Source organism: Lepisosteus oculatus, chromosome 9 (genome assembly GCF_040954835.1).
Source record: "Lepisosteus oculatus isolate fLepOcu1 chromosome 9, fLepOcu1.hap2, whole genome shotgun sequence".
NCBI lineage: Eukaryota > Metazoa > Chordata > Actinopteri > Semionotiformes > Lepisosteidae > Lepisosteus > Lepisosteus oculatus.
In genome coordinates, this window is record NC_090704.1 from 28,878,570 (window position 1) to 28,904,838 (window position 26,269).

The 26,269-nt window shown below is 38.3% G+C and overlaps 1 protein-coding gene across 1 annotated transcript in view; it reads left to right on the forward strand.

Moving 5' to 3' along the window:
• Window positions 1-26,269, forward strand: part of LOC107078461 (collagen alpha-1(V) chain) — an 82,985-nt gene that overhangs the window by 10,361 nt on the left and 46,355 nt on the right. The window contains exons 7-28 of the mRNA XM_069194336.1: window positions 1,535-1,588; window positions 3,626-3,733; window positions 7,624-7,677; window positions 8,032-8,085; window positions 8,869-8,913; window positions 9,796-9,849; window positions 10,388-10,432; window positions 11,969-12,022; window positions 12,862-12,906; window positions 13,655-13,708; window positions 14,222-14,266; window positions 14,558-14,611; window positions 15,389-15,433; window positions 17,202-17,255; window positions 18,942-19,049; window positions 20,277-20,330; window positions 21,042-21,095; window positions 21,876-21,920; window positions 22,908-22,961; window positions 23,415-23,459; window positions 24,916-24,969; window positions 25,630-25,683. Of these exons, the coding sequence (XP_069050437.1) occupies window positions 1,535-1,588; window positions 3,626-3,733; window positions 7,624-7,677; window positions 8,032-8,085; window positions 8,869-8,913; window positions 9,796-9,849; window positions 10,388-10,432; window positions 11,969-12,022; window positions 12,862-12,906; window positions 13,655-13,708; window positions 14,222-14,266; window positions 14,558-14,611; window positions 15,389-15,433; window positions 17,202-17,255; window positions 18,942-19,049; window positions 20,277-20,330; window positions 21,042-21,095; window positions 21,876-21,920; window positions 22,908-22,961; window positions 23,415-23,459; window positions 24,916-24,969; window positions 25,630-25,683 (1,233 nt within the window). The remainder of the gene's footprint in view (window positions 1-1,534; window positions 1,589-3,625; window positions 3,734-7,623; window positions 7,678-8,031; window positions 8,086-8,868; window positions 8,914-9,795; window positions 9,850-10,387; window positions 10,433-11,968; window positions 12,023-12,861; window positions 12,907-13,654; window positions 13,709-14,221; window positions 14,267-14,557; window positions 14,612-15,388; window positions 15,434-17,201; window positions 17,256-18,941; window positions 19,050-20,276; window positions 20,331-21,041; window positions 21,096-21,875; window positions 21,921-22,907; window positions 22,962-23,414; window positions 23,460-24,915; window positions 24,970-25,629; window positions 25,684-26,269) is intronic.

Here is a 26,269-nt window from a genome sequence, read left to right on the forward strand (position 1 = left end):
TATAGTGATGAGCAGAATGTATTTCCAGATATCAGCAGTTGCTCAAAACCCTCAGTTAACATTTACTATGTACTTTTTCAGTTTATCAGTTCTGCTCAAAATGTACTAAATAATCCCCTCACCAGACCCTAGGGAGCTATAGTATACAGTACAAGTATGACTTGTGCTTTCCTATAGAATAATGGTGTGTCTTTCAGCAGTTCTATGTATCAATACATTTGTGCTCCTAGGTATCACTCCCTCTGCAGCCAGAGGGCGCTCCTACTCTGTCCTCTCCCTAGTTTCCTGTGCTTTGCTGTCCTTCCGGTGTCTCTCTCTCTGGGGCTATATATTTCCGGGTCATTATTGAGCAGGTCATTCTGTGTTATGGCTTTCCTCGGGTTGTCTTTCCTGGCATCCTTGATTGAATGTTGAGCTGCTTTCCTATTCTTATTACTGGATATCACTCCGGACATCCGTGCCTGTGAGTGGGGTTTTTGCCTGGCTCTCCTCGGGTTGTTCATTCCAATATCAGTGATAGAATGTTGAACGTGTTTTTTTCCCAGGTTTTCACTTCCTGGTTTCCCCTTCTCTATGGTCCCCCTGTCCTGTGTGTCTTGGAATGTTTGGTTCCTATCTGTTTTTTGTGGTCTGTTTCCCTGGTCTCCCACGTTTATGTTTGTGCTTGTGTACTTGTCTTTTTTGTTTTAAGTCTTCGGAGTTTTACCTGACCCCCCCTTCCTCTACCCAATAAAGGTTGGAGGAGGGGGCAGCTCTCAGCCATGGACTCCCGGAGGTTTCCTTTCAATTAAATTAGGTTTTTCCTCCCCTCAGTGCTGTGCAGCTCACATATTTGTATAGGCATCAGGAGCCGCCCGTGAAGGGGGGGGTTACTGTCACGCCCTCTGCAGCCAGAGGGTGCTCCTATTCTTTCCTGTCCCTAGTTACCTGTGCTTTGCTGTCCTTCCAGTGTCTCCCTCTCTGGGGCTATATATTTCCGGGTCACTCATTCACCTTCACTCAGCATTGACATTCAGATGTTCTGAGACCCGCATAGCACCAGGCCGTATAGATATACGGCAATTCCAGAACTCTTTGCACTGCTGAGCCCGGTCTAACTCTCCGTTCCACCGCTTCACATAGGGTCTTTTTCCGCTCTCCTGCCATTCCACGGTTCATCCCTTCCAACATCCGTGACACTACATAATTATGCATCAGTAGCCCAGTCTCCCTAGAAGAATAGAAGTCACACTTTAGAAACCAAAGAGCCCTAACCACTGCTGTATACAAAATACTTAAGTACAAATACTTAAGTACAAATACAATGATGCATCCCTTCTTTCTGCACGTTACAGAGTGTTTCCATGGCTACACCTTACTCTGTAGTTACTCTGCAATGTTATGTCTATGTCCAAAAACCTAGTTAAAATATCCTGCTTGTAAATTCCAGAATTATGACACATAATAGAGTTGAAGCTCTCGGGACACGTTTAACCATACACCCCAGAGACGGCCACACAACATTTAAGACTCTTAATCTTCACCTGTCTTTCAGGGGCCTCCTGGTATTTCTGGAAAACGGGGAAGGAAGGGAGATCAAGGAAAAATCGTAGGTATCTTCGCTTTATCTTTCTTTTGACATTGACAACAATGTACAGATTTTGATTAGTGGTCAAACAGTTAGTGTCATGTTATCCAGCTCAAAGTTGGGGCAAAGTGTTACTAGTGTTGCGATGTTATTCTCGAATCTTGATTAGCGCAGGATTTTAACTTTAAAGCTAGTCATGACACTTTGAAGTGGCAAATATTAGTTATATGCACACCATACTATAATATAGGAACAGGTAAAAGTTTATTCCATGCTGAAAAGAAAAGAGATGCAAAATTTCAGCTGTGGACACACTGGAAGAAGCGTCCAAAGCCGAAACATTGTGTCTCTTTTCATTTCAGCATAGAATAAACCTTTACTTGTTCTTTTGCAGTCTACGAATGCTGATGCAACTACTGCACCTACTTGAAATTACTATAATATATATTTACTATGGTTGGAGCACTCCTTTGCCTAAGAGTTTATAGGATCACAAGAACTCTGAATTAATGTTTGAAATTGTAGTATTTATTGTTTTATTTCTGCTTTTAGTAGACTTTCTGCTTTCTGTAGACGTAACAAAATACAGAAAGTGTTTCCCTGAATTATTAATGTAATATTTCTAATTTGTGAAAGGTCATATTTAATTGAAAAAGGGAAAGACACTATTTATCCAGGAAGACAAAGAACTGTCATTAAGACGTGATTATTTTTAATAGTGATCATATTAGAAAGCAAAAATGTTAAACAAAAAGTATTTCACATAATTGTTTATTTTGTCATTATCATTCTAGAAATAGGAGATTGCCTTAATTGGATTATTTATAAGTTAATTAATAATTAGAATAATTAATAATTAATTAATAATTAGAATAATTAATAATTAATTAATAATTAGAATAATTACATATTAAATGCAATAATTATTATAATTTTATATTATAAGTTCACTTTGTTCCTTGCTTATTATTAATAGTCTCTGTCAAATTTTCTGTGTAAATAAAGAAAATAATATAAATTAATGTCTTTGTTAAAAAAATAGTTTAAACAAAAACAAAATATTTAAACAAAATAATATTGTGTTTAAACAGGATACTTTTTACGTTAAATTGAGGTAATATTGCGTTTAAACAAGATGGTGATGCTAGCCCATCCCCAGCAACGAGGCTCTCTTCATAAATGCAATATTCTGTTGGCTACAGTTTGTGTGCTGTCCTCAAATTGGTTTTCATTTTGTTTTGCCTTCCCATATCTCAGATTCTAATATACCCAATGCAAGCATAAGCTGAAAGCTTTAAGAAATGTTTGTGCTTAAATTGCTTTAATGCAATATGATCTTGTTTAAATGCAATATTATTTAATTTGAACACAATAAAGGTGTTTTTCAATCATGGCACTAAAATGCTTCTGTACTTTGCTAAGAGATCATATGCTTATGGCAGTGGGACTATTCACAGTATGAAATGGTAATTTACAGTAGGCAACCCATTTAGTGGAATATTATGTTACCTTAGAAACTACATTTTCACAGTGGACAACTTCGTTAGTCACTGATATAGTAAAAACACCTTATTTGATGGCATTACATACCTCATTATAATTGCAGCCTGCATTATAAAGGCAAATTCACATTTTGGTCAAATTCCTGTTGTACCAATTATAAATCAAGGAAGGGGATCACTAACCTAATGTTGTAGGGTAGTGTGACAAGGCTTCTGAAAAGCCCAGCTTCCTGACCAGCTAATCTCTGCGAAAGAAGGGTGTGCTATTGTAGAGTCAATTTACCCCCAAGTTTGCCTGGCAACATTACTTCCTGGTGCAGACCATAGGAAGACAAATTCTCGATGAGAACTGCAGTGCCCCTCTTGTCAACAGTAGAATTAAAGTGAACTCTGTATGACCAGCAGCAGGAAAATAGTGAATACTGTAGCTTTGCCAGTGTATGTTAAAATGGAAAGCCGTCACTGTCCTCAAGACAGGACCAGGCGAATGTTAAGAGCTGGTTGAAGGATGAAGGGAGAAGGTAGAGATGTCTTGCTCTGTGTGTTTGTATGTCAGGGGGAGTCTGGGCCCCCAGGATTGCCAGGACCCCCAGGCAGACCAGGACAAGATGGGATCCCTGGAGCAGATGGAGAACAGGGGCCACCAGGACGCCATGGAGAGCAAGTAAGGAGACACACCTGGAGAACACAGTGAGACCACTCTGCTAGCCTGAAAGGGCAACAGCATGAACGCCAATGTCCAGAATTTATTCAACTGAACCAATCTCTTTAGGAACTGTCTAACATATCTGACCTGCAATCAAAGTAAGGGTAAAATCTTCATATATAGATAAATATAATATATTAATACAGATGGTAGTTGTAGCATATTCCACTTTCTTCACCAATGTCTACATTGAATTCTTTAACTTGGTCAACAGTTAAAGTTTTGATGTGCTTTTATTCTTGTGTTATATAATATATATATATAAATATACAGTGTATAAAAACACAATTAATATTACTAATGTTATATTTGTTTGCAGCAAACGTGAAACCAAGCAAAACAAAAGTCACACTTAACATAATGTAAATTTAAAATATTTTGTCGCAATTATTGTGGCATAGTTGTGGCAAAAGGTTGGTTTCTTTAAATAAAACCATTTATATAGTGAAGACTTGCAATATATAGTACAATTTACTGTACAGTATGCAACAGTCAATCAAGTCACTGCTGGCCTTTTTATTTGCTTTTAAATACGATATGGTTTTAATATAATATATTTATATGTATCGTATGTTTTATGATCAAAACATAAAATTATGATTTTGAATTAATATTTATACACACTTTTGTACACCATATTTAAAAAGTGCAAAATTCTGCTAGTGTTACTTTGCAGGATGACTAGCACAGGAAAGCACTAATGGGCTAATAAACAATTAATTTTTATTATTGAAATAAGATTTGCTGTATGTTAGACACACAACATGTTAAGGATTCACTGTTTTACAAGAGTAGGGCAGATTATTTGAAAAAGGTGTCGGGAGGTACCTTTCAATGTACCGCAGCATTCCTCAAAACACCTCCAGCATTTTAAGCAGCTATATCTGTACATCGTTAATATAAATTAGGAAGAAGAGTGATCCTAGTACATATCCCTGTGATGGTTCACTATTTACATCACCCCTCTTTGAACATTTACTCTTTATCTGTATGCTCTGTTCCCTATTAACAAATACACCGTCATACTGTATGCTCTCTGTGTATCCATTACTTTTGTTGCCTTGTCTAAGAACATTGGTTAGACAAGACTTACAGTACCTTCCCTAAATCAATGTTGCCTATCCATGGGTTGTTATTTTCATAACACAGTAGGTAGCTCTCTAGTTTAGTTATAATAATTGTTTCCATAATTTTACATTTAAAAGATGTTTGACTTGGTCTATAATTACTGTCATTTTCTACATTAGCTATTCTCCGGTCCATGGTTACAACCCCTGTTTTTTTTTTGGGGGGGGGGAATTGTTGGAAGAGTTGGAATGGCTTCTGACTAACATCTCTTGTTTACTTAAGTACAGTTGGTAAGATGCCATTAGGCCCCAGAATTTATCTTGGAGATTTGTCTACAGTAACTAGTTTTCTAGGACCTGAGGCTCCTCTGCTTTGTCTGTGCCAATACTGTTGAATAAAGAATGTCCTTCTACTGCCCAAGGCATGTTGTTGACTTCTTCCTTAGTGGATACCTGAGCAAAATACTTCTTCAGTACATCAACCAATTCTCTTTCAGCACCTAGAGGTTTACCGCTGTTGTCTCAGGTACATTTTACATCACTCTAAGAGCTTCTTTTGCTGTAGTTGTTTAGTTGTTCCAAAAGATGTTTATTATTTGTTTTAGCCTCCATAGTAATATTCTTCTCTCTCTCTCTCCTAGCCTGCCTTGTGTCCTTTGTTTACTTTTGCTAGCAGTTCATTGTACTCTTTTTCTTTAACTGGATCCTGTTGGTTTTTAATAATTTTATCAATTGCTTTCTTTACCCTTATTTTTCCAGATTTTTTTAATCATTTGAGATAATGCTTTTTAGCTTTACATCCTTCATCTGGATTAATCATTGCTATCTGAAAAGACAAGTACTGGATCAGAACCTTGTAATATATCTCCCTCAGCCACAACTAACAGAGAGCCAAACAGATGATAACTCAGAAAAGGTGCTTCTGGTAATTCATTTCTGATTTCCAAATTAATTTAACGAATTCGAATTAATTTTACTCGAAAGAATGAAATACTGTAGCACTAATAAGGAAACAGTGATAAAGCGTGTATAGATTCAAATCCTAAAAGCTCAAAAACAACTTTATTCTGACCCTGTTATTGTAGGACTGCACTAAGGGACGGGTTTCCAATACATACAGTTCTGTATATGTCTGAGTTGTGCATGTAATTATAGTTTTCTGAACTGAGAATACATTTTTTTTTGCTTTGAAGCTCATAAAGTCTGTCATTTATCCAAATTATGGGTATCATGGAAAATTTAGTGAAGTTTGGTAACGATGAGCTAAAAACTCAGTGTCAGTGTTCCTCCACCATTCTTCCTTTTATTGCCATGATCCCCTCTGTCAACTACCTACACAGCTTTCTCCTTTACACCTTCTTCCTTAGTGCTTCTTCCAAGAATAGCTACTGTTTCTTTGTTCTTTTCAAATTCGGTTTAATTAACTTGCAGACTAGGGCAACTTGAAAGGCTGGTCAAATGCATCTCCACTCCCTTTAAATGTCATTTTAAACGTGAGCAATACCATAACAATATCAGTAAAGCTGAAAAGATTTTCAGTCAGACAACTTTCTCCTTTACACCTTCTTCCTTCGGGATTCTTCCACTCCAGAAACACTAAAAACTCTCTCCATTTCTCACAGTTCCTCATAATTCATTGGTTATGCAGTGATGACACCAACATCCAACATCATGCTCTTAAAATGCGCTCTTTCTTCGATGACAGAAGATAAGCTACACATAGTATTGACAGGGCCCTAACTTGAGCTGAAAACACCCCTCATAATATCAGTGCAAAGAGGAATTCCCAGATCCAGAACTGTATCCCACTGGGGATTTTCTTCCACCTCAACATCCTTTTATACTCAGGGTCATCAAAGATAACTTTTCCGTTATTTAGGATTTCTCAACAGGATCCTTTTTTTATTCAAACCCATCTCATATCACCAAGCAACTTTCCTGTCTACAGTTCCCTTAAATGAACATACATTAGGTGCTATCTACACCAGGCCCTTTTTCCTGTAACAGAAACTGCTGCATCATCTGCAACAGTGTATCCAGTCTTATGCAAATGCCTGGCCCAGAAAACATGTGTGTCTGGCAATCTTATTTACTGCATCTTTTGCAGAAAGTGTCATGTCACTTATACTGGTGAGACGAATCGCCTACCATTTCAGGGAACAGAAAGAGAAGTGAGAAACCCTTCTGTTCACTTCTCTAAGCTGATAAAAATCAGGTTCAACTGTTCCAGTTTTGATTGAGTTGACCTTTCTTTCCACTTACTTTTACAAGGATTCAGGGCTCCTACTCCAGAATAACACCATAAACCAAGATTATTCTAAAACTTGGACAGCAACCTCCTCCTTCTCTCAGTTATAATTATTTCTTTTTAGACTCTCATATTTCATCTACAGATTTCAGCTTATCACACCTATCCACATAGGGATAGACATACTTTTTTACTCTCTGTGTGCCCATTCTCACCTTAAGGTTTTCATTACTTTATATTCCAGCCACCTTACTCTCTCACATTTCAAGAAGGCCCAGCAGCAAAATGGTGTATTTCTTCTTTCTATTTTTCATTACCTTTACTTGTCCCTTGCATCCCATGCACGCTCACACAGCTCCTCCTCAACCTTCACAGCCTCAAACGACATTGGACAGTATTTGTGTTAGTGAAAGCATTTAAAGTTTGGTGGACAAGTGGTCCCAAGTCCTTTAAGTGGTACATCAAGACCTTTCTCTGCTATTTCTTACCAGGACCGTTGTAATGGTCTTTTGCTTGTCTGTGTGTTCCTGCAGGGTCCCCAGGGGTATAAAGGAGAACTGGGAATCAAAGGGGAGCTGGGTGAGTGGGTAAGAATAGCTAGTGTTTCTTTGTGCTTTTCAAATTCAGTTTAATTAAGTTGCAGACAAGGGCAAATTGGAAGGCAGGTCAAATGCATCTCCACCCTTTAAATGTCATTTTAACCGTGAGAAATACCATTGCCCTATCAGTAAAACCGAAAAGATTTTCAGTCAGGCCTTTGATCTGACAGTTGCTTAAATATTCCCATGAAGGAAGCTCCTAAAAGGAAAGGTCTGCAGTATGTTTGTGCCCAGTGCTGTAGAAACTGCTTATTCTACATGTCAGCTCAGTGGATTCCAGGTCATTGCTATCTCTAGTGTACTGTATGTCTCCTGGTCAATATTCAGTGCTTTCTTTTGTAGGGTTGTGATGGAGAGCGTGGAGCCCAGGGAAGCAAGGGAAGAAAAGGAGCAAAGGTAAGGTTTTTATGTCCTGACTTAATATGGGTTTTTTGGGTTTTTTGCTCCTAATTCATATTGTAGACAAGCAACTTTTGAAGGCACTGTTTGCAGTTTTGAAATCCCGGAAATCACTGCCAGTGATCATGCTGCTCATAACTAGATTTTCTGCCATCTGTACGTTAGTAATAGACAAATAAGTTCTAGAACCCGAGATAAGGATGAAGTTTGATTAACTGAGTTTATTGCATGCAAGGAACAATAAGACCAAAGTATTGTTTGAAATCTAGGTACAAAACTTCCAGTTTATATAGCAAAGTTCACCCGCTTCTGATGCAAATTGTTACCATAGTAATGGGGGCCCCCTATGTTTGGACATTCCCAAGACCTTGAACACTTTTGATGCTCAGTTTTATCTTTCCTTAGTTGGTGGGGAGGGTCTTTATCTTGCACTTGGAATTTCAGATCAATTAACTCCCATCCTTGCCATAGTACAAAGGCGCCTAAACATGGAATGTTTTATGTTACAAGAAGACTTTGTGCAGAATGAAATCAGTTAACCCCTTTTCCACATCTTATATCTTTCTTCAGTACTGATCCAGTAAAAACATTGATGTTTTTTTGTCTCTACTCTACATACTGTAGGTACATATTGGATACAGTGGATACAATATTAGTATTTTCTTCTTTCTTTCTATACTGTTTAGTAACTTTACTTACTATATTGGTCAGGTAAAACTTCTGAGCAATCAATAAAGTGAAAAGGAATGAACTATTTTGATTTCTTTCTTTTGCCTGCAGGGCAATAAAGGAGAACAGGGGTTTCCTGGAGTTCCTGGCATTCTTGTGAGTAATCATTTCCTAAACTCACTTCTAGTCACCCACCAGCTTGCGACCTACAGTATGCATTGTGTGTACCTCTTTAGTTTGCCATTTTCTAATATCCAACTCCCAGGTTCTAAATATTTCTCTTGGGTTTGCATTCAAGCATGGCAGTTAGAAACCAGCCACAGAATTCAAACATAACCGTACAGCCCTTGAGAATGTACGCATCTTGTATGTAATGCCTGTAACGCTCAAAAAATGTTTTCTTTTTAAAAATCCACACATTTGTAAAGGGGGTCCACAATAAATACCTACCCTGTTTATCGCTATTGCAAAGCACAGCACATAAACAAGGACATACTTCCATACAGTACATGTAATGGAGCAAAGTCACTCCAGTTATTCTCAACTATAAAATACAATGGTCCTGCTCTGATCCTCTCGACTTTTAAATGCAGCTTTCATCAGTGTGTGATATAACAGATGATGTATCACAATCTATTTTCCGTGTCTGAGTTGCTGCATTGAATGGAAAAAAAAAAAACATGTAGGTAACCAGTGGACACTCTGTCCTATGATACCTCCAAGCCTGATCTCCTCAGTTCTCAGAATCTAAGCAGGGAATTGAAATGGAAAAATCACAAGCTTTACAAACAATAAACAATTGTTTGCTGTAGATGGTCTCCAACACTTGTACATCACCAAGCTACAGTTTGTTTTTGCAATACTTTATTTTCTGTAAAGCAAGGTCTGCTTGTGGCTTCACAGGCCTCTCTTCAAGTAACTTATTTTTCTTTCTCTTTTTGCCCTTGTGAGCTCATTAGGTGTCCTTAGGTGTGTTGAAAAGCACCATGAGCATGAGCTTCAGTATGAAGGTGTTCAGGAGTTGTCTTGTGTTGACAGGGTTTGCCAGGACCCAGTGGACCAATGGGACTGACAGGACACCCTGGACCTCCTGTAAGTACAGGTGGTCTAGTCTTCTCTCCGGAAAAGTTGCATTGCAAATGCACATCTCACAGCTCACAAGGGCACATAAGGTTTTTAGTCCATTTACAGTATATGAAAGTTAGGGGAATGATTGGTTGAGCAAGTAAGCAAGTTTAGTAAGAAGCATCAGTATGTACAGCACTGAATTGACAGAAAAATACTGATGCTAGGAAACCTGACAATTCCAGCATGATTGTAAATCATTCCAAGGGATTTCAACATCTTCATCTAGCCATATTTCTGTTTTGATGCACCTGATCTGCAAAACAAAAATGAAATGGCTGTCCAAGATGAAGGAAAAGAACATGGATTCCATTTCCAGTAAAGTCAATGAAGTCCCTTAATGTAAGGCTCTGGTGTCAGATATACAGTATACAATTATGCCATGAAGCTTCAAGTAATCTGATGTTCTTTAGCACTATAGCAGTTTTAAAAAGTGTTACCTTCTGTGATAATTAACGACTTGAAAAAGAAAAAAACAACCTAAAATCAAAGCATCTTTTTTAAGGGTGAAACTGGAGCCATGGGATTTACAGGCCCACCAGGACCAACTGTAAGTAACCCATCTCTTCTTCATTTTGGAAAGGGACAAAATTCTTCTTAATGAATGGATTTGATTGAGAGTATCCCAATGCTGCAGGACTTTTTTTCTCAATTTCAAGTATTTCAAACACCTATTGCACAGTATATGTAATAACTGACAGGGCAATAAAGCAATAAAAACTATGATTTTTATCATTTATATAAGTCCAATTTACATTTTTGTTTACAACCTGACCTGTTAATGCCTCCTTGACTATTTCATTTATTATATTCTGAAGTAAAAAGGCACATTCATATTTCTTAAGCACCACTTACAACACATTTAATTGTCACCAATTAGGACATAATTAAGAACACATCAATATTATGGGGTGCTTTTAATGCAATTTCCTATATGTTCCCAAGTCCCGTCATTTCGTGGCGACTTTAAATTTAAAACTAAAGTAATAGAGTACAATTTTAGAACAGCTTTTTAAGTTTTAGTTCTAGTTTTGCTGGTGGTTTAAATTCCATACTTTTTCATACTTACCCATTCCCACCATTAAATGTTTTTGTCTTGATGAGGACATGAACAAAGCCATTTAAGCAGCTTATACTGTACTCTAGATGCACACTCCAGATTTATTCATATCCCTGACGAAAGGGGGAAAAACTCATAAAACGGAATGGGTTGTGGACTGAATGATCTGTCTTGATCAAAAACATCTAGAAATATAATGCTATAATTGTAATAGCATTACACAGAGCAAAGTATATATCTGTCATAACTAATTAATTTAATTCCAAAAACCTGGGGCATAAAAGGAGGCTACACATACTGTACTGTAGTTGGATGCATTTTTATGTTTATGGTCAGAGAGTTTACCTCAGACTGTAAGACTGGGTCACAACTTAGAAGCCTCTTCTGCAGGTGAACCACAAACAATATTGCCTAACTTCATGTGTATTAAATATGGGACAATGTCTTACACTCAGATGACATGGAAATTAAGTTTTTTGAAGTGAAGCATGTGTTGAAATAACACGCAAGCCCACTTTGAAGAGTTGTAGGGGGTGTACTGCAAGTTGTTTAGGGTTGTTTTGCACCTCTGAGTCCTAAAGCCATGGTCCAAATAGGGGGATCATAAATTCCAACTTGTACCAGGACATTTTGGCTCAACAATTTTTCCTGGCAGAGAGTTGAGAGAGCAGAGAGAAAACGGACATTGCAGCATAACAACGGTTTAAATCAGACATACAAATCAATAAAGAAATGTTTGTAACTGCATACAAAATACATATTCTTGACTGGCCCCGATCCAAACCAATATTTGTCGATCAAACTCAAGAAGGCAAACAACAATAAAAAAATAGGTCTGAGAAGAATGACTAAAATGCCCACATTAATGCTACAGCCTCACAACACACTACTGGAGGAATCTTGTCATTGTAGAAGGACTGGCTGTTTTCCTTTCATCACAGTTTTATTGGTAGCTAACTTTTGAAAAGTCAGAATCAGAACATGTCAACTTTCCTATTCATGTTTCAAAAATCTAATGTTTTCCAGGGAATCACGGGTCCCAGGGGGATGAAAGGAGTTCCAGGAGTGAACGGACCTCCGGTAAGTCAAGTGACAGTCTTAAAGGAGATAGCAACTACAGAAATGTTTCCATTGCAAATACAGCGAGTCTTGGTGGTTACAAACTGCTACCTGCCCACCAACAACACAACACTAATGTAATGGTTTTGGGTTTATTACTTGTGATTAGTGAGCAAGTCTGTTTTTTATGTCATCCAAAAAAAGTTTAAAGTGCCCGACAGAGACCTACAGGATATACGTGCTTCCCGTTCACAACTTATTAATTTTTCGTATCTGGCTTCAAAAAGCATTACAGGGATTTTTAGAGGTGTTAAGAAGGTAAGAGCATGTAGTTGTGCTTTATTAATTACCAGATACTGATGTGATTGATACACAAAGCCATGAGCCCTTGACGTCACTGGATTGAACACAAGCTATGCTTTTGTATTATTTTGATTAAATTTATGCCTGCATTTACCCAAAAACAAAATGTGTATAATTCTGTACGTATCATTCATATTAATCTCATGATCACAAATAAAAAAATGTTGTAAAGTGAACCTAGAGGTTTTGAGTTTGTTGTCCCAAAACCCTCTGGAGAGAACTAACATATGTTAGCACATGAGCCCAATTATTTTTATTTAAATGTTTGTATTGAAATGATTCATGTATTATTTTCTACATTTTCTGAAATAATATTATTACTTATTCAATGTGAATGTTTTCTTTGGTAGACCAAATTCAACTGGTTGGCTTTTTCGGACAACCTGAGTAGTCAATACAGTAAAACTCAGTAATAACAGTAAAAGATTAACGCCATATTCCTATGTGTGACTTTTTAAAGGCTCTTGATCTCTGCTGTCTGTTGTTCCCATTGTCAGGGGCAGCCAGGGTCTATAGGCCAGAAAGGATCCAGAGGTCGACCGGTGAGTGAAAGTGCCTCTGTCTCTCAGTGAACAGGGGTCTACAAACGGTTTCAATAGCACAACTCTACAGGTATGGATCAAGTCTTCCACTAAAGGATAACTAGAGTATTTGCAGTAGGGGAGTTAAGCAAAATAGATTGCACCACAAACACAAGCTTCTCTCTCCCTGTCTGTGTGCCTGTCTGTCTCATGGAGAGCAAGCTGGGGTTTGCGAAAAGACAAATTCCTAATGCAAGAAATTGTATATGGCTAATAAAGTGATCTTATCTTATCTGGAATCTTATCTTACACTGGAAAACAGTGAAACATGTTCAGCTTAGGCATCTGGTAATGCATTTATTGAAGCTGGTGATAACATCTTTATTGCTCACCTACCTCAGTCAAGGAACAGTAAACTGATTTAAATAGTACACCAGTGCAGCTCTCACTGTTTTTACTTAATTAAATAACATAAGGCTCTATGACCTACTGGACCTTATTTTATCCTGCAATTATTTTACTGCTCTTATTGTGAGGCTTAAAAAGGGAAAGCAGGGGGAAAAGTCATTGGTCTTAAAGAACATACGTTGTAAGTAAAGCACTGGGATCATATGACTTAATGATATCCAGATAAACTGGAACCTTGGAGTCCATCTCTCAGATGTGTTTTTAAGGCATTTGTCTAGAGATGACTCATGGAGGATATGAGGGCAACACAAAGGGCATTCTGTGTAATTCCCTTGTAAGATGTGGCTCTGCCTGATTGCAGGGGGATCCTGGCAGCGATGGCATGGCGGGGCTGCCTGGAGTGCGCGGTCCACAGGTAGGAAAAGAAGCAGCCCCACGGAATTCATAAAGGACATTAGCCTTCTACCCATTAATGAAAGGGACTGGTATTCTGGTGAAAATCATCAGCTTTTATTCCCAGGGGCTCATTCAATTTGAATGGGTTTCCCCGGAGCAAAGAATAATTTATGTGGTACTAAGTCTAGCTAACATGAAAGAGTATTAAGGAACCCATATTCAAAATGGTTTCAATCTAATTCCAGAGGTATTTCAGCTATTGAGGAAGAAGGGTTTTCATAGAATCAGACCAGGACACAGAATGTTAACATACACATTTCTGTTCTGCTACAGAAAGGTGTTTTAGACTTTATCTTCAGGATAGTATTTGCTTTGGTCACAGACCAGACTGGACAACAAGGGTTCTATCCACTGTTTTCTCAGATTCTAATAGAGAAATGTGTTACATCTGTGCACACACTTAAATATTGTCTGTGGTCTTGCATGTGCACAAGTGTCTTCTCTTCCATTTGTTTCTTATATATTGCCACAGGGGAAGCCAGGCAGAGAGGGGTCACCAGGTCCCAAAGGAGATAAAGTGAGTGCCAGCTCAATTCATAATGGGACAAAAAACAACAAAAAGGATTTACAAGGATTAGTAACCCAGCATAACAAGATCCAGGATCCTGGATCCAAAGGCAAAAAAATAAACTGCTCAAAGGAAGTAGCCTTAATGGAACATGAATTGATTGATATGCAATAATTCATGACACTCAGAAGAAAATACCACTGTATTTCTTACAACAGCAAGACTGTTTAGCTAAATCTGACCATAAGGCACTCACTGGTGTCCACAAAAAACGTTATGCTTTCTTTGCTCCTGTAATAGGGTGACCTGGGAGATCCTGGTGAGATGGGTGAACCTGGACTGTCAGGACCAAATGTGAGTAATATCATCCAATACAGAGTCATAGTTCTGTAGGACTTTGACCCAACAGAATGAAGCAATTCTCAGAACTTCTACTGATGAAAAATATGATGAATCATTTAGTACATGCATGGTTCCATTCTCTTGGTATCAATTTCATATGCTTTTAGGTTGCTTTATGGAAAATTGATTCTTATATTGTAATGAGAAATCTAAAAAAGTCTGAAGCCCCGAGAAGGTGCGTTTATAGTAATGCTGACTCCTACTGTATTTATAGATTAGTATAATATTATCGGGACCCTATACAGTATGTAGTATTTTTGTATGCTTAATCTCTCTACAAACAAATAGGATGAGTGTGAGCAATTTATTTGTGGACAAAAAATTGATAACATTTGATAATTACTAGTTTGACTATTGACTATTGACTATTTCTAGTTTGTGAAACACAAACTAGAGGAAACAAGTATAAAGTGCATGGTAGTGCATTTAAAACTGAGAACAAGAGGCACTTCTTTACACCAAGGGTTACACGTGCCTGGAACAGTTTACTCCTCCATCTTGTTGGAGCTGATACCCTGGAATCATTCAAGAGATGGCTGGATAAATCATCTACTAACTACAAAACAGGGTAGATGGTTAAAGTGGCCTCTTCTCATTTAAAAACTTTTTTTGTCCACAAGTACAAACGCAGTGTGAGTGAAACTCAAACGGACGCAGTGTAACCTGGTGTATGTTTACGGATTGTGTTAGTTCAGACCACATTCACCATCACACCTCGCTCTCTTTCAGGGCCCCACTGGCAACCCAGGAAGGACTGGACCCCCAGGTGATCCAGTAAGATTTCTTAAAACAATTACTTCATATCACGACTGCTTGATTCGTGTTACACATTGCAGCGTAATACTGAGAATCTATCACTTGTTTGTTGATGAGCACAGTTCCCAAAATGCTATGGCATCATAATTTCCAACACATATATGGAAAAGAAGACGGTTTTCAGGCTTCAATAGTCATGATGGACAGAGCAGATATTAAGAGAACAACCCAAAGATGATAAAATACGCCTTTTTATTTTTGTTCTTTTAAGGGACTTAATAATCTTATACCAGTGGTTCCCAACCCTGGTCCTGCAGTAACACTGTTTTTAAATCCAGTTCGTAATGATGACTTAATTGATTTGATTACTTGTTTAGACTTTTTTTTATTATTTTCATTCAGTCCTGTGTGTCAGACTTCCAGGGTACTGTTTCAAAGAACAACAACATCAACACGTAAAAACTCAATTTGCCTGCTGTTGTTTCTAAACAGCTCTCACTAGCTGATCAATTATGTGGAACAGACCCAGGTGGAAATGAGACTACAGAGATCCATTTGGTTATATTTCAGAGAGCACTCCCGAATGATGGTACTTCTGAAACTCAGAAATTGGTACAGAAATCATACCAATTCCAAATCCTATTTGAATTAGAAAAGCAAATGACAGATATACCCCAAAAAGAAAACTAAAAACAATTTGCCTGTGATTAACAACCTTTATGAAGCAAACACCAGAAGACTCAGTGTCCCTTCAGGGCCAGAGTTGGGAGCAACAATCCTATACAATGATTAATGTGTTATTCTTAGAGATGACAATGTCTTTGTTTCAGAAACCATTTAAACAGTTTGTTTATGATTCTCAAAGCTTTTTTTGAAGCTACTTACTCCCCCTTTTATTAAAACGTATATGAAAGATTAAAGGAGTAATGTTGACAGGTATTTTTAATTAATAATAACTGTTAATATTGGTGGAGTTAGTGTTTTACTGGGGCACAGTATGCACACGTGTACTGTTAGTGTTGTGCCATTGTAAAATTTCAATACCCTGACAAAATGACAAATTATTGTGGAAGGAAAAGACAGTAAATGCCACTGCGTTACAACCAGATATAGACAGTAAAGGATACAAAAGGGGTAGACTGGTTTGGCAAACTCTTAAATACCTTCAATATCTGCAAAAAGAGAAAAGAGCCGGACAACGTTTCCACAACCAAGGCAAAAGCCTCATTGTTCTTCTTGACTCCAAAGTGCAGATAATGGTCAGCATCTTCTCTCCAGCACTCTGGCACTGGCTTTATCCTGGGGTCGGAGGTGAATTGGAACACACCCTCCTGTCCCATTTCATAAAGATAGAGACCACGTACCTGCCATAAGCATCACGTCACCCCAACTTTGACCAGTGTTTTCAGCGTGTCTGGGTGAATCTTGTCCACCTCTGCTGCATTACCACAGCAAAAGCACTTTAACTCTGTAGCAATGTGGAAAAATCTGATCTTAACGGGGGTTTCCAGAATGACCTCTGTAAGTTGGGTGTTTCCACAGTCTCGAGGAGCTACTCAAAGTGATGATACACCTCTCAGTGATCTCCTCAGTCAAAGCCATTTCTTTAAAGCACTTGATAGGGCCTGCCTTGGCAAAATCCTGCTGATCCCACCTAAGGAGTGTTCATTATTGCATTTCTGTTGCAATAATGTTCTCTTTTCATCACTAAATACCATAATAATTCCCAGGCTCTTTAGTAACAAGAAGCTGTGCACGTGTTTGTCTCTGTGTCCCTATCTCACAGGGACCTAAAGCAGCAAAGGGGGAGAAAGGAGATCCTGGATTTAAAGGAGAACCAGTAAGTCAAGCATTTTATGTGGAAACTACAGTTTGAACTTTTCTTGGACTCAAAATACAAAGTGTCACATCTTAGTCTTTTACTCTCTAATTCTGGATTAGTGTTTCCTGTATAGAAGGCATGCATTAGACCATAAGCAATCTCACATACAAACAACCTGCCTAGGCTAAACATTCCTTAGTATTGGATTCTTGTCTATATGCACCACCTGTATGGACTTTGAGATATTCTTGTTGTATGTAACTTGACCACATTGTCACGATTGTCATCCCTCCTCTAGAGGGCACTCCGACCCTTTTGTGTTTTAGTTTCATTATCACGTAAACCTGTCCCTGGATTCACCGTTATTATTTAAACCTCGTGCCTCTGAAGCTCGGGGCTCTTCACTGGAAGATGGACGCCCAGAGGCCCGCCTAGCATCAAGTCACCTTACGTCCGCGACTCGAAGGCATAGACTTCCGAACTGCATCCTGACCAGCTGAGTCCGGGGCTCGGAGCTCCTGGCCCTGTCACTCCATTTGTAACTTCCTTGTCCCTGTTCCTGTTCATGTTTTTATTCTTCTCTTGTCTTGGATGGATCCCATGGTTTTGGATTTTGGACTGCGCCCTGACTAAGTATCACCAGGGCAGGTCATATGTTGATGTGGAATTGATTTCCATCTATAGCTTATTGTCATGGCAACTGCCCGATTGACAGGTCTGTCCCCTGTGGTGTTTTCAATGCATTTGGCAATCCTATGGCGCAAGCTGACATGGTACTCTGAGCCCAGGGTTATTTCTTTGACACAGATCTCATGAGACTGAGCTTGGGGTACTTGCAGGTAGCTAGCTGTGACCATGAGTCTCCAGGTGTATCACAGAAGCCGAAGGCTAGCTGTGGAGAGACTGGGAGAACAGGAAGACCCCATACGTAGCTGCAGGAATGGTTTGAGGTACCGGGTGGAGTCGGGGAAAAGAGACGAGAGCTCTCAGGCAGCGGACTTGGGGCAACCTGGTGAGGCTAGTCTTACGACATCCGATCCCAATGCCAAGCGAGGAGGAAAGGGAGACCCGGAAATATATAGCCCCAGACAACAAGACACACCGGAAGAACAAGTATCACACAGGGAAACTAGGAACAGGACAGAAAAGGAGTGCCCTCTAGATGTATAGGGTGGGACAAGGTGGTGATTCACAATCGAAAGAGAAAAGAACAGTTTCAGATTAGTCCTGCACATGGTGCAATAACCACTTCTGCAACTTCTCAGGAGCCTGTTGGCTTGTATAAAATTGTAAAAAGTATCAAATGAAAAAACTAAATATAATTTAAAAAATAAAAAGACCTTACAGGTGTTTCAATTTCATTATTGTTCTATATATGTGATTAAATTAACTGCTTGATCTATTGGCTCTTTGCTAAGTAGGTATGACCTGAAAACTATGAACGATTGTTTAAGAACAAAAAGGTCTGGGCTGTACAATGTTTTGTTCTGAGCAAATTTGTTACATCAGAACAATTTGCTGAAGATGCGTGTTCTTTTACTTTTGCTCTTTAGGTATCATATCAGATGAAACTTACTTACTAGAAAGCAATATCCCAGGCTTTGCTGGTTGAGTTTGTCTTATTCGTCAGACTGTTGTGTGCTTTTGGCTGCCATGTTGACTTCAGCTCCAGGCTAACACAAGGCTTCCTTTGCTAATGAGCAGGGATTCCCAGGTCTGCGTGGGAAAAAAGGTTACAGAGGGCGAGGAGGCCCCTCTGGCTTTCCGGGCGTAATGGGACGCCATGGTGATCCAGGACCCCCAGGTCCCAGAGTAAGTCTCTTTTTACCATTACAAAGTTTTCATTTAAATACATACCATATATATATCCATAAGTAACAGAAACCGAGAGATTGCATTGCTTAATATAAATATTAGAAGTAGACAATAACGTTTAAGAGGATAGTTTTGATTATTTATCATAGTAATTAGTTCATCCCAAACAAATCCAATTAGTTGCATGTGATATACAATGCCCTGCAAAGTTATTCATACACTTCTTATGGTACTTTATGGTACCTTTCTCCTTATAAGTAACAGTTTTCAAGTCTTTCCGCAATTTTCCATTACAGGATTCCTGTCAGATGTTTTTACTGGGCCACTCAGGGACATTCACTGTCTTATTCATAAACCAATCCAATGTACTTTTGGCCTTGTGCTTTGTATCCTTGTCCTATTAAAAGGTGAATTTGAGTCTCAGTTTTAAGTCTCAAAAAGACTCAGACAGCATTTACTCTTGAAAATTGCCTGTACTATCACGTTGGGTGTTGTTTCGGGTTTGCTTCAGATGTTTGCATTTAGACCAGAATTTTTCATTCCAATTGTACCTTATCAGACCACAAAGCAAATCATGCTACATTTCCAGTATCATTGAATGCTTTGTAACAAACTCCATTTCTGATCTGAGATGGTTAGCTTCGACTTGTGGACCATTTTTTCCCATGTCAACTTCACAATTGCATCCCTAACCCTTTTTCTCCTTGCCCAGCTGCTCTATTTGGAGGTAGTCTAATATAGGCTTTGTCTGTGTTGAATAACAGACCATCCACTTACTTGTGATCAGCTACACCATGTTTTTTATTTTTTTATGCTATTTTCTTGGTCTGTGCCTTTTAACAGCTTTATCTCAACTATCTCAACTTTATCTCAACTTTATCTCAACTATATAAGTTGTTTTGAAAGCCTCAGTACATGGTTGAATCTTTGCTGGACATTCACTATCTAACCGAGAGGATTTACTGAGACAGGTGTATTTATTTTGAAAATGTGTGAACCAATACTATTGCACTTGGACTGAGGACACTCAACTAATTGTTTTTTTTTGTGTATAAACAAATATTAATCTCTACAGTGTCATGGCAGTGAGTGACAGAACAACATTTGAAAACCACTATATACAGTATGTAGTTATCATGACAAATCTAAGAAATCTGTATATGTGACTTAATTGGGCTGTATTTTGGTTTTATTAGGACTGTGTTACTGTCTGTCCTTTCTTAGGGCTATGAAGGGATAATGGGAGAGCCTGGAAAAATTGGACAAGATGGCCCAAAGGTAAGATTCCAATTGTTCTGCAGATGTTACGTCACCCAATGTAAAAAAATAAAACATTTCTGAAATATACAGTAACAATAGTAATAATTTGTAATCTAGATGATTTTGTGGTTTTGATACTTCAGTTATTCTGTTTAATAATCCTGTAAGCACTTGAAAGAGTTGGGCCAATGTCATAGCCTCATTGTGAGACCAATCTGATTACACACATACAGTATTAACTTGCAGGTAAGGAGGTGCAGTTCAATTAATAAATTTCAAAAACAGTATTTGAACCTCTAATGTTTAGCAGCTGCCTACAGTGCTACTGACTAATTTTCCAGGGAATTCATTGGTCAAAGCAGTGTTCATAGAAAGACACAACCAAGTATGGATTACAGAGAACCCAAACTGCTCACTGACTGTATACGTAGCAACATTCACAGTCCAAACAATTAAGCCTTTAAGATCTCAAATAAAATTAAGCAAGGTGTTGGTAGTTCATCTTCCCAAAAGAGTAATGGGCACATCTCCATATCAGTATATAGAGGACAGACCCTATTAATCTGAACTGGGTATGGGTATATCTGACTGTAATTTGGGATAATAAAAGGGAAGATATTATCCTTTTAATTTTCCTTCCATGTATTTTGGTTATGGTTGATGTACTGTAAAAAGGAATATTCTACAAACCTATGCAACAATACTGTATGTTTAATTCTGCTTGTTTAGGGTGACAGAGGTCTCCCTGGTTTGCAAGGATTGCCAGGAGCCAAGGGCAATAAGGTAGGTACTCATGCATATTTGTTTCTGCTGTGGCTGATCAATAGGCGAAACATCCCTGTTGGAAACTACTAAGAAAAACCCTCTTATCGTTTAACCATTTCTGCTTTAAACAAAATAGTTTTCTCTGACCTTACAAGTTTTTACTAGTTAGCTCCACCAATAAATTACTTCAGTTAGAGTGCAGGTTGTGCCCTATTCCCTATAGAAAACTGTTTCAGATCTGGCCTATGCCATGGAGTTCCACAAAAGCTGCGGACTCTTGGCCGAGCGCTGCAGGTGACGAGCGGGTTTGAAGTGGGTCTCCTTCAAGGTTTTCTTGAGGCGCCGTGTGATCTTGTGTTTTTTATTAGTGAGAACTGCTTGGGCCAACATTTGTTGACTTGTCTCCGATGCTTGGTGCTGTGTGTCTTTCTGTGTGAAAATATGAGGATGGCTTGATAGTGCATGTTCCAGTGATTTCAGACATTCGTCATGGTCACCTCTTCTGTTTAGGTTTTAGCAAGTGGGTCCATCGCTGGCCCTGGAGGGTTGGTGTTTCTGTTGGTTTTCATTCAAACTCTGCTATTAATAAGTTAAACCAGCCAGTTAGTCTTACTAGAACAATTTACCATCTTCTCCTAGTTCTTCGGATGCTGCTGCTCCTTCAAATAGACTTTGAGAGTCTGCAGACACACCAGCCCTCCAGGACTAGGACTTTAAACTCCAATTTTGATTATTATTCATTTTAACACAGAAGGGCCTGGATTTTGTTCATTTAGCATTTTGTTTGTTTCCAAACAGGGCCGCACTGGTCGTGGAGGTTTTGCTGGGTTGCCTGGCTCTATGGTAGGACTAGTGGAAAAAAATATAAACACCAGCAATATACATCCATCAATTTTATAACTGAGGGTCACAGCAAAGGCATTGCATGGCATGTACAGACACAAACACGCTCACACCAGGGCAGTTTCCCCAGAAGCCAGTTAACCTACCAGTATACCTTTGGACTTTGGGAAGAAACCAAAGCATGCAGAGGAAGCCCAAGCAAACATGGGGAAAACATATAAACTCAAAGCAGATAACACCCCAGGTCTAGATTTGAGTGCAGGACCCCAACACTGAGAGCAGCAATGCTAACCAGTGCACCACTGTACTGCCATACCTAGAACAGAAATATTAATTGTAGTTATCATTCAGTTTCAAAGGTCACTTACTGCAAAGAAGAGTTTGGTATTCAGTTGCTTTATATTTTAGATATCAGATAATATTCTTTATGATTTTTAGCCATCAGCTATATATTACAGATACCAGAAAAGCTTTTTTCATTTAGAATTTAAAACCTCTATTGGTTTGAAAAAAAACATGACAATGCCTGAAACTTCTACCTCAGCACTTTGCTTTTAATTTTGAAACAATGCAAGGGTGAGCATTTCAGGCCAGAGATGAAACTGAGACTTTCAGCTTTCACTGTCTATTAAACTTCACAGCCCTATCTGAGCTTCAAAGTGACAGGAATGTAGAAGGTCCATCATTTTCATGTGAGGTCCGAGGTCACATGTCATACCATGCCAATTCACTGATATTCACTCCTGTTATTATATGGTAGATGTGGAATCTAGCTCTGTCACTTACGACTTTGTACAGCACACAATCACACCTGACCAGGGAGACTAGATTGTCACCAACAGACCAGAACCCAAACTGAATCATCCAGAAGCAACCAAACCTGTTCATTATAAAAGCATGTGCAGGAGCTATTTCATCTGTGACTGTGAAGAACAGTGAATGCTGGAAAGTTGGTTTCCCTGACACTATTTCCTTTTATATCTCCAGGGACAGAGGGGAAACCTGGGAGTAGAAGGATCTCAAGGAGAACCTGGTATCAAGGTTCCTGCATACTTAAACTTTTAATTTTTTGGGATAAATTGTCTGGCAAGATCCCAATGTGGAGTTTGAAACGTTTTCAATGCCACTGGCAATAAGAGAGGTTAAAAAACACTGAGTCGATTTGCTCTGAGCTCATCTAAATGTCTCTGTCATGTATTTGTATCATTCATTTACAGTACGTCATTTTGACTTTAGTGTAAATAGATTTGCATTAGAAACTCATCTCATTCTCTACCTCATTGAGAAATAACAGTGAACTGTTTTCAATGCCCGACAAAATGGGCAATTAAACTCTCATCTCTCTAAACCCTAAACTCTAGTAACTCAAAGTGAAAAGAATATGGTTCGTCTTTAAGGCAATCTCAGATCTTGGCTTCTGTGTTTGACATGAAAGGCTGTTTCCTGTTGTCAGCCTGTACAAGACCTTGTTTGAAACATCGCATTTGTTTTCAGGGAAGACTAGGACCTCCAGGGAACCCTGGACCCAAGGGGCTCAAGGTACATATTTTTTAATTTGATACATTTTTCTGTTTGCTTAAGAGATTTCAGAAAACATTCATTAATTCAAATTTGTTTCTATATTGAAGATTTAAGTACTGTGCTGTGCAACAAAGTACTGCAGTAGACTACAGATTATTACACTAATGGAAATTACTGTACAATCAAAGGAAAAAGTATACAATGCAAGTATAGTAATAAATTAATATATTTTATGAAAGGTTGCCTAAAATAATATTATGTTGACATGCTACAATATCATTAGTTGTAAAGGGCAGGAAGTGTCACACTGGCTCAAGGTCTATGTAATCCTTGGCAGTGTTGTCATTACAGGGTTTAAGATGTGTAAACAGATTGGTTTCTGCAAGGAAATTTCAATTTACAGGAATATCTCAAACATCAAAGCTTTAGCTAACGACTTCTTCTCCAAATGAATTTGCTTCATCCTTTCATTCCTCGGGAAAGATGCTTATAAATTTGCCCTCTCTGAATTTAGTTTTGCTGGTTCAGCAGGATGTGTTTAAACTTTAATTAAAACATCAAACCATTGCTTTCAAGAAGTTTATGTTTCCAATAGAATTTCCTTCTAATTACTGGCCTGCATGTATATCTCAGTTTTCATGACCAATAGAGATACATAAAAAAAACACTGAACAAGTTCACTCTTGAGGTCCACATTAATGCCATGGACTACCAACTAGGAGAGATTATACTGAAATATTAAGTTAGTTTATCTTCAGATAAAAAATCTGATTTTATTAATTCACCATATGAGGTATTATAGAGAAATAATTGTGTAATATCTAATGGAAACACATCAGGAATAGTCTGATATTTGCTTCTAAAAGTTCTGATCATGAAATGATTCACTACAAGTTCATTAAGAGGATGTACTGTACAGTATTTCATCCCACATAAGACATTTTTATCTGATTCCCAGACTTGTACATTGTGTAATAAGGGTGTTGATGGAAATTCTTTAACCAAATTTGGGGATAACTGGAGGTCCACAAGTTTTGGAAAAAAAATAAACCTGTTCTGTGATGATATCCCCTGTTCACCACAGTTACCTTTACTGAATGATAATTCATCTTTGAAACTTTCTGTATTGCGAGCACGGATATGGTTTGCAGGTACTATGGCTGTTACAAAACTGACAGCATAGCTTTGGCTGACCTCTGGTGCTTTCCCTTGGTGTCAGTGTGTTTTTCTGCTTCTGGAACTTTCCACAGCCTGTATCTATGGTGCTAAAAAAATAGATCATGGGAGTCACCAATTATCTATTTAAATCATTATTTTAGTTTTTGTATCTATTCATTTAATGTTTGTTTTTCTCACTACTTTAGGAGTGGGTTGCCATTTTTTGGTGGGGATGGAAGGGGTGGAAGTTAGGAGTGATTTCATTTTGTTCTTCATTCTGATTGCTATTTTTTCACTATTTATAAAAACAATTCAGGGACTTCAAGGTCATCCTGGTAATCGTGGCTTTGATGGGACAGATGGAGCCATGGTAAGGATCTTTTCTTACTTGACATTTTTTCAAAATCCCATAATAGTTTTGCTGTGTAGGTTTTCTGTTACAGTTTCATCCTTTTGGAATATGTAGCTTTAATGTAGCTGAGGAGCTTTACTAGATAAACGTAGAACTTGAGAATAATAAAATGCCTTAAAGAAAAATGACACTTTTCATCCTGTTCTTGAATGTGCTCTCAGTCTTGAAAATGAAATCCATGCATCTACAAACTATTCACATGATATTACTTAAATGTAACGCTGTACTTTTGAGACGCACTGATTCCCATAGAACAGACCTGCTACCTTTCATGTGTGTTCTAAGTGAGACACACTGTATTAAGTTTAGCTTTTCTTGATTTGATATGGGTCACCCATCAACTGGTTTTGTGTTTTCAGTGCTTATTTTACAGTGATATATCTCCCCTTGAAATACAATTATCAGTGATTGCATGTTTACTAGATTTCCATTAAGCAAAATTGATTATTCATTCTTATGAGTATGTCTTCTGATATTTTGTCAATAAAAAATATATGGTTAAAAACATTCTGTAATAAGTTAATAAATATATTGTTTATCACATCATATGCTGTTTATACACATACAACCTACAGCTTAAGGTAAATATGTCAAAGGTTTAGTTGTCCTTTCTTCAAGGGTCCTGCTGGTGAACCAGGAATTAGAGGGGAACTGGGACCCCAAGGACCTAAGGTAGGTCTTTAATTTGATGAAGTGTTTCCATTCTGGTGATCACAAGTGACCAGGAGATTTCAAGCACTGGCACCTAATTAGCTGGGTTGGGCCTGAGACAGACAAGATATCCTTAATTTTGACACCTGTCACATGTCTGGACTTTTGAGGTTGAGGTGCTGACAGTGGCAGCTTCATCACTCCTCCAGTGGATGCTCATTCTCTGACAAGTGTCCTCTATTGAGGACAAGAAGTGTGGTCCCATTTACTCACCTGTGCTTCACAAGGGTATAGGTATAAGCCAGCCTAAATGTGAGAGGAGGTATATACAAAATTAAAGTGGTATGATACAGTAGGTGATTTTAATTTATTATACTGTTTTGCTTTTCTGTTTTTATTTTGGCTACCTCAAAAGCTTTGCCCAGTTGACTTCTACCATATGGACAACTACAAAGAAAGGCTTAGAGCATAAAGAAAGGCCACTTGGCCTGATCAGCTGTTACATTTTAGGTGATCAGGTCATCAGCTGTTACATTTTAGTTAATAGAGTAGATCCAAGGGTCTCATCCAGCTGTTTCTAGAAGGAAGCCAAGGCATCAGCTTCAAA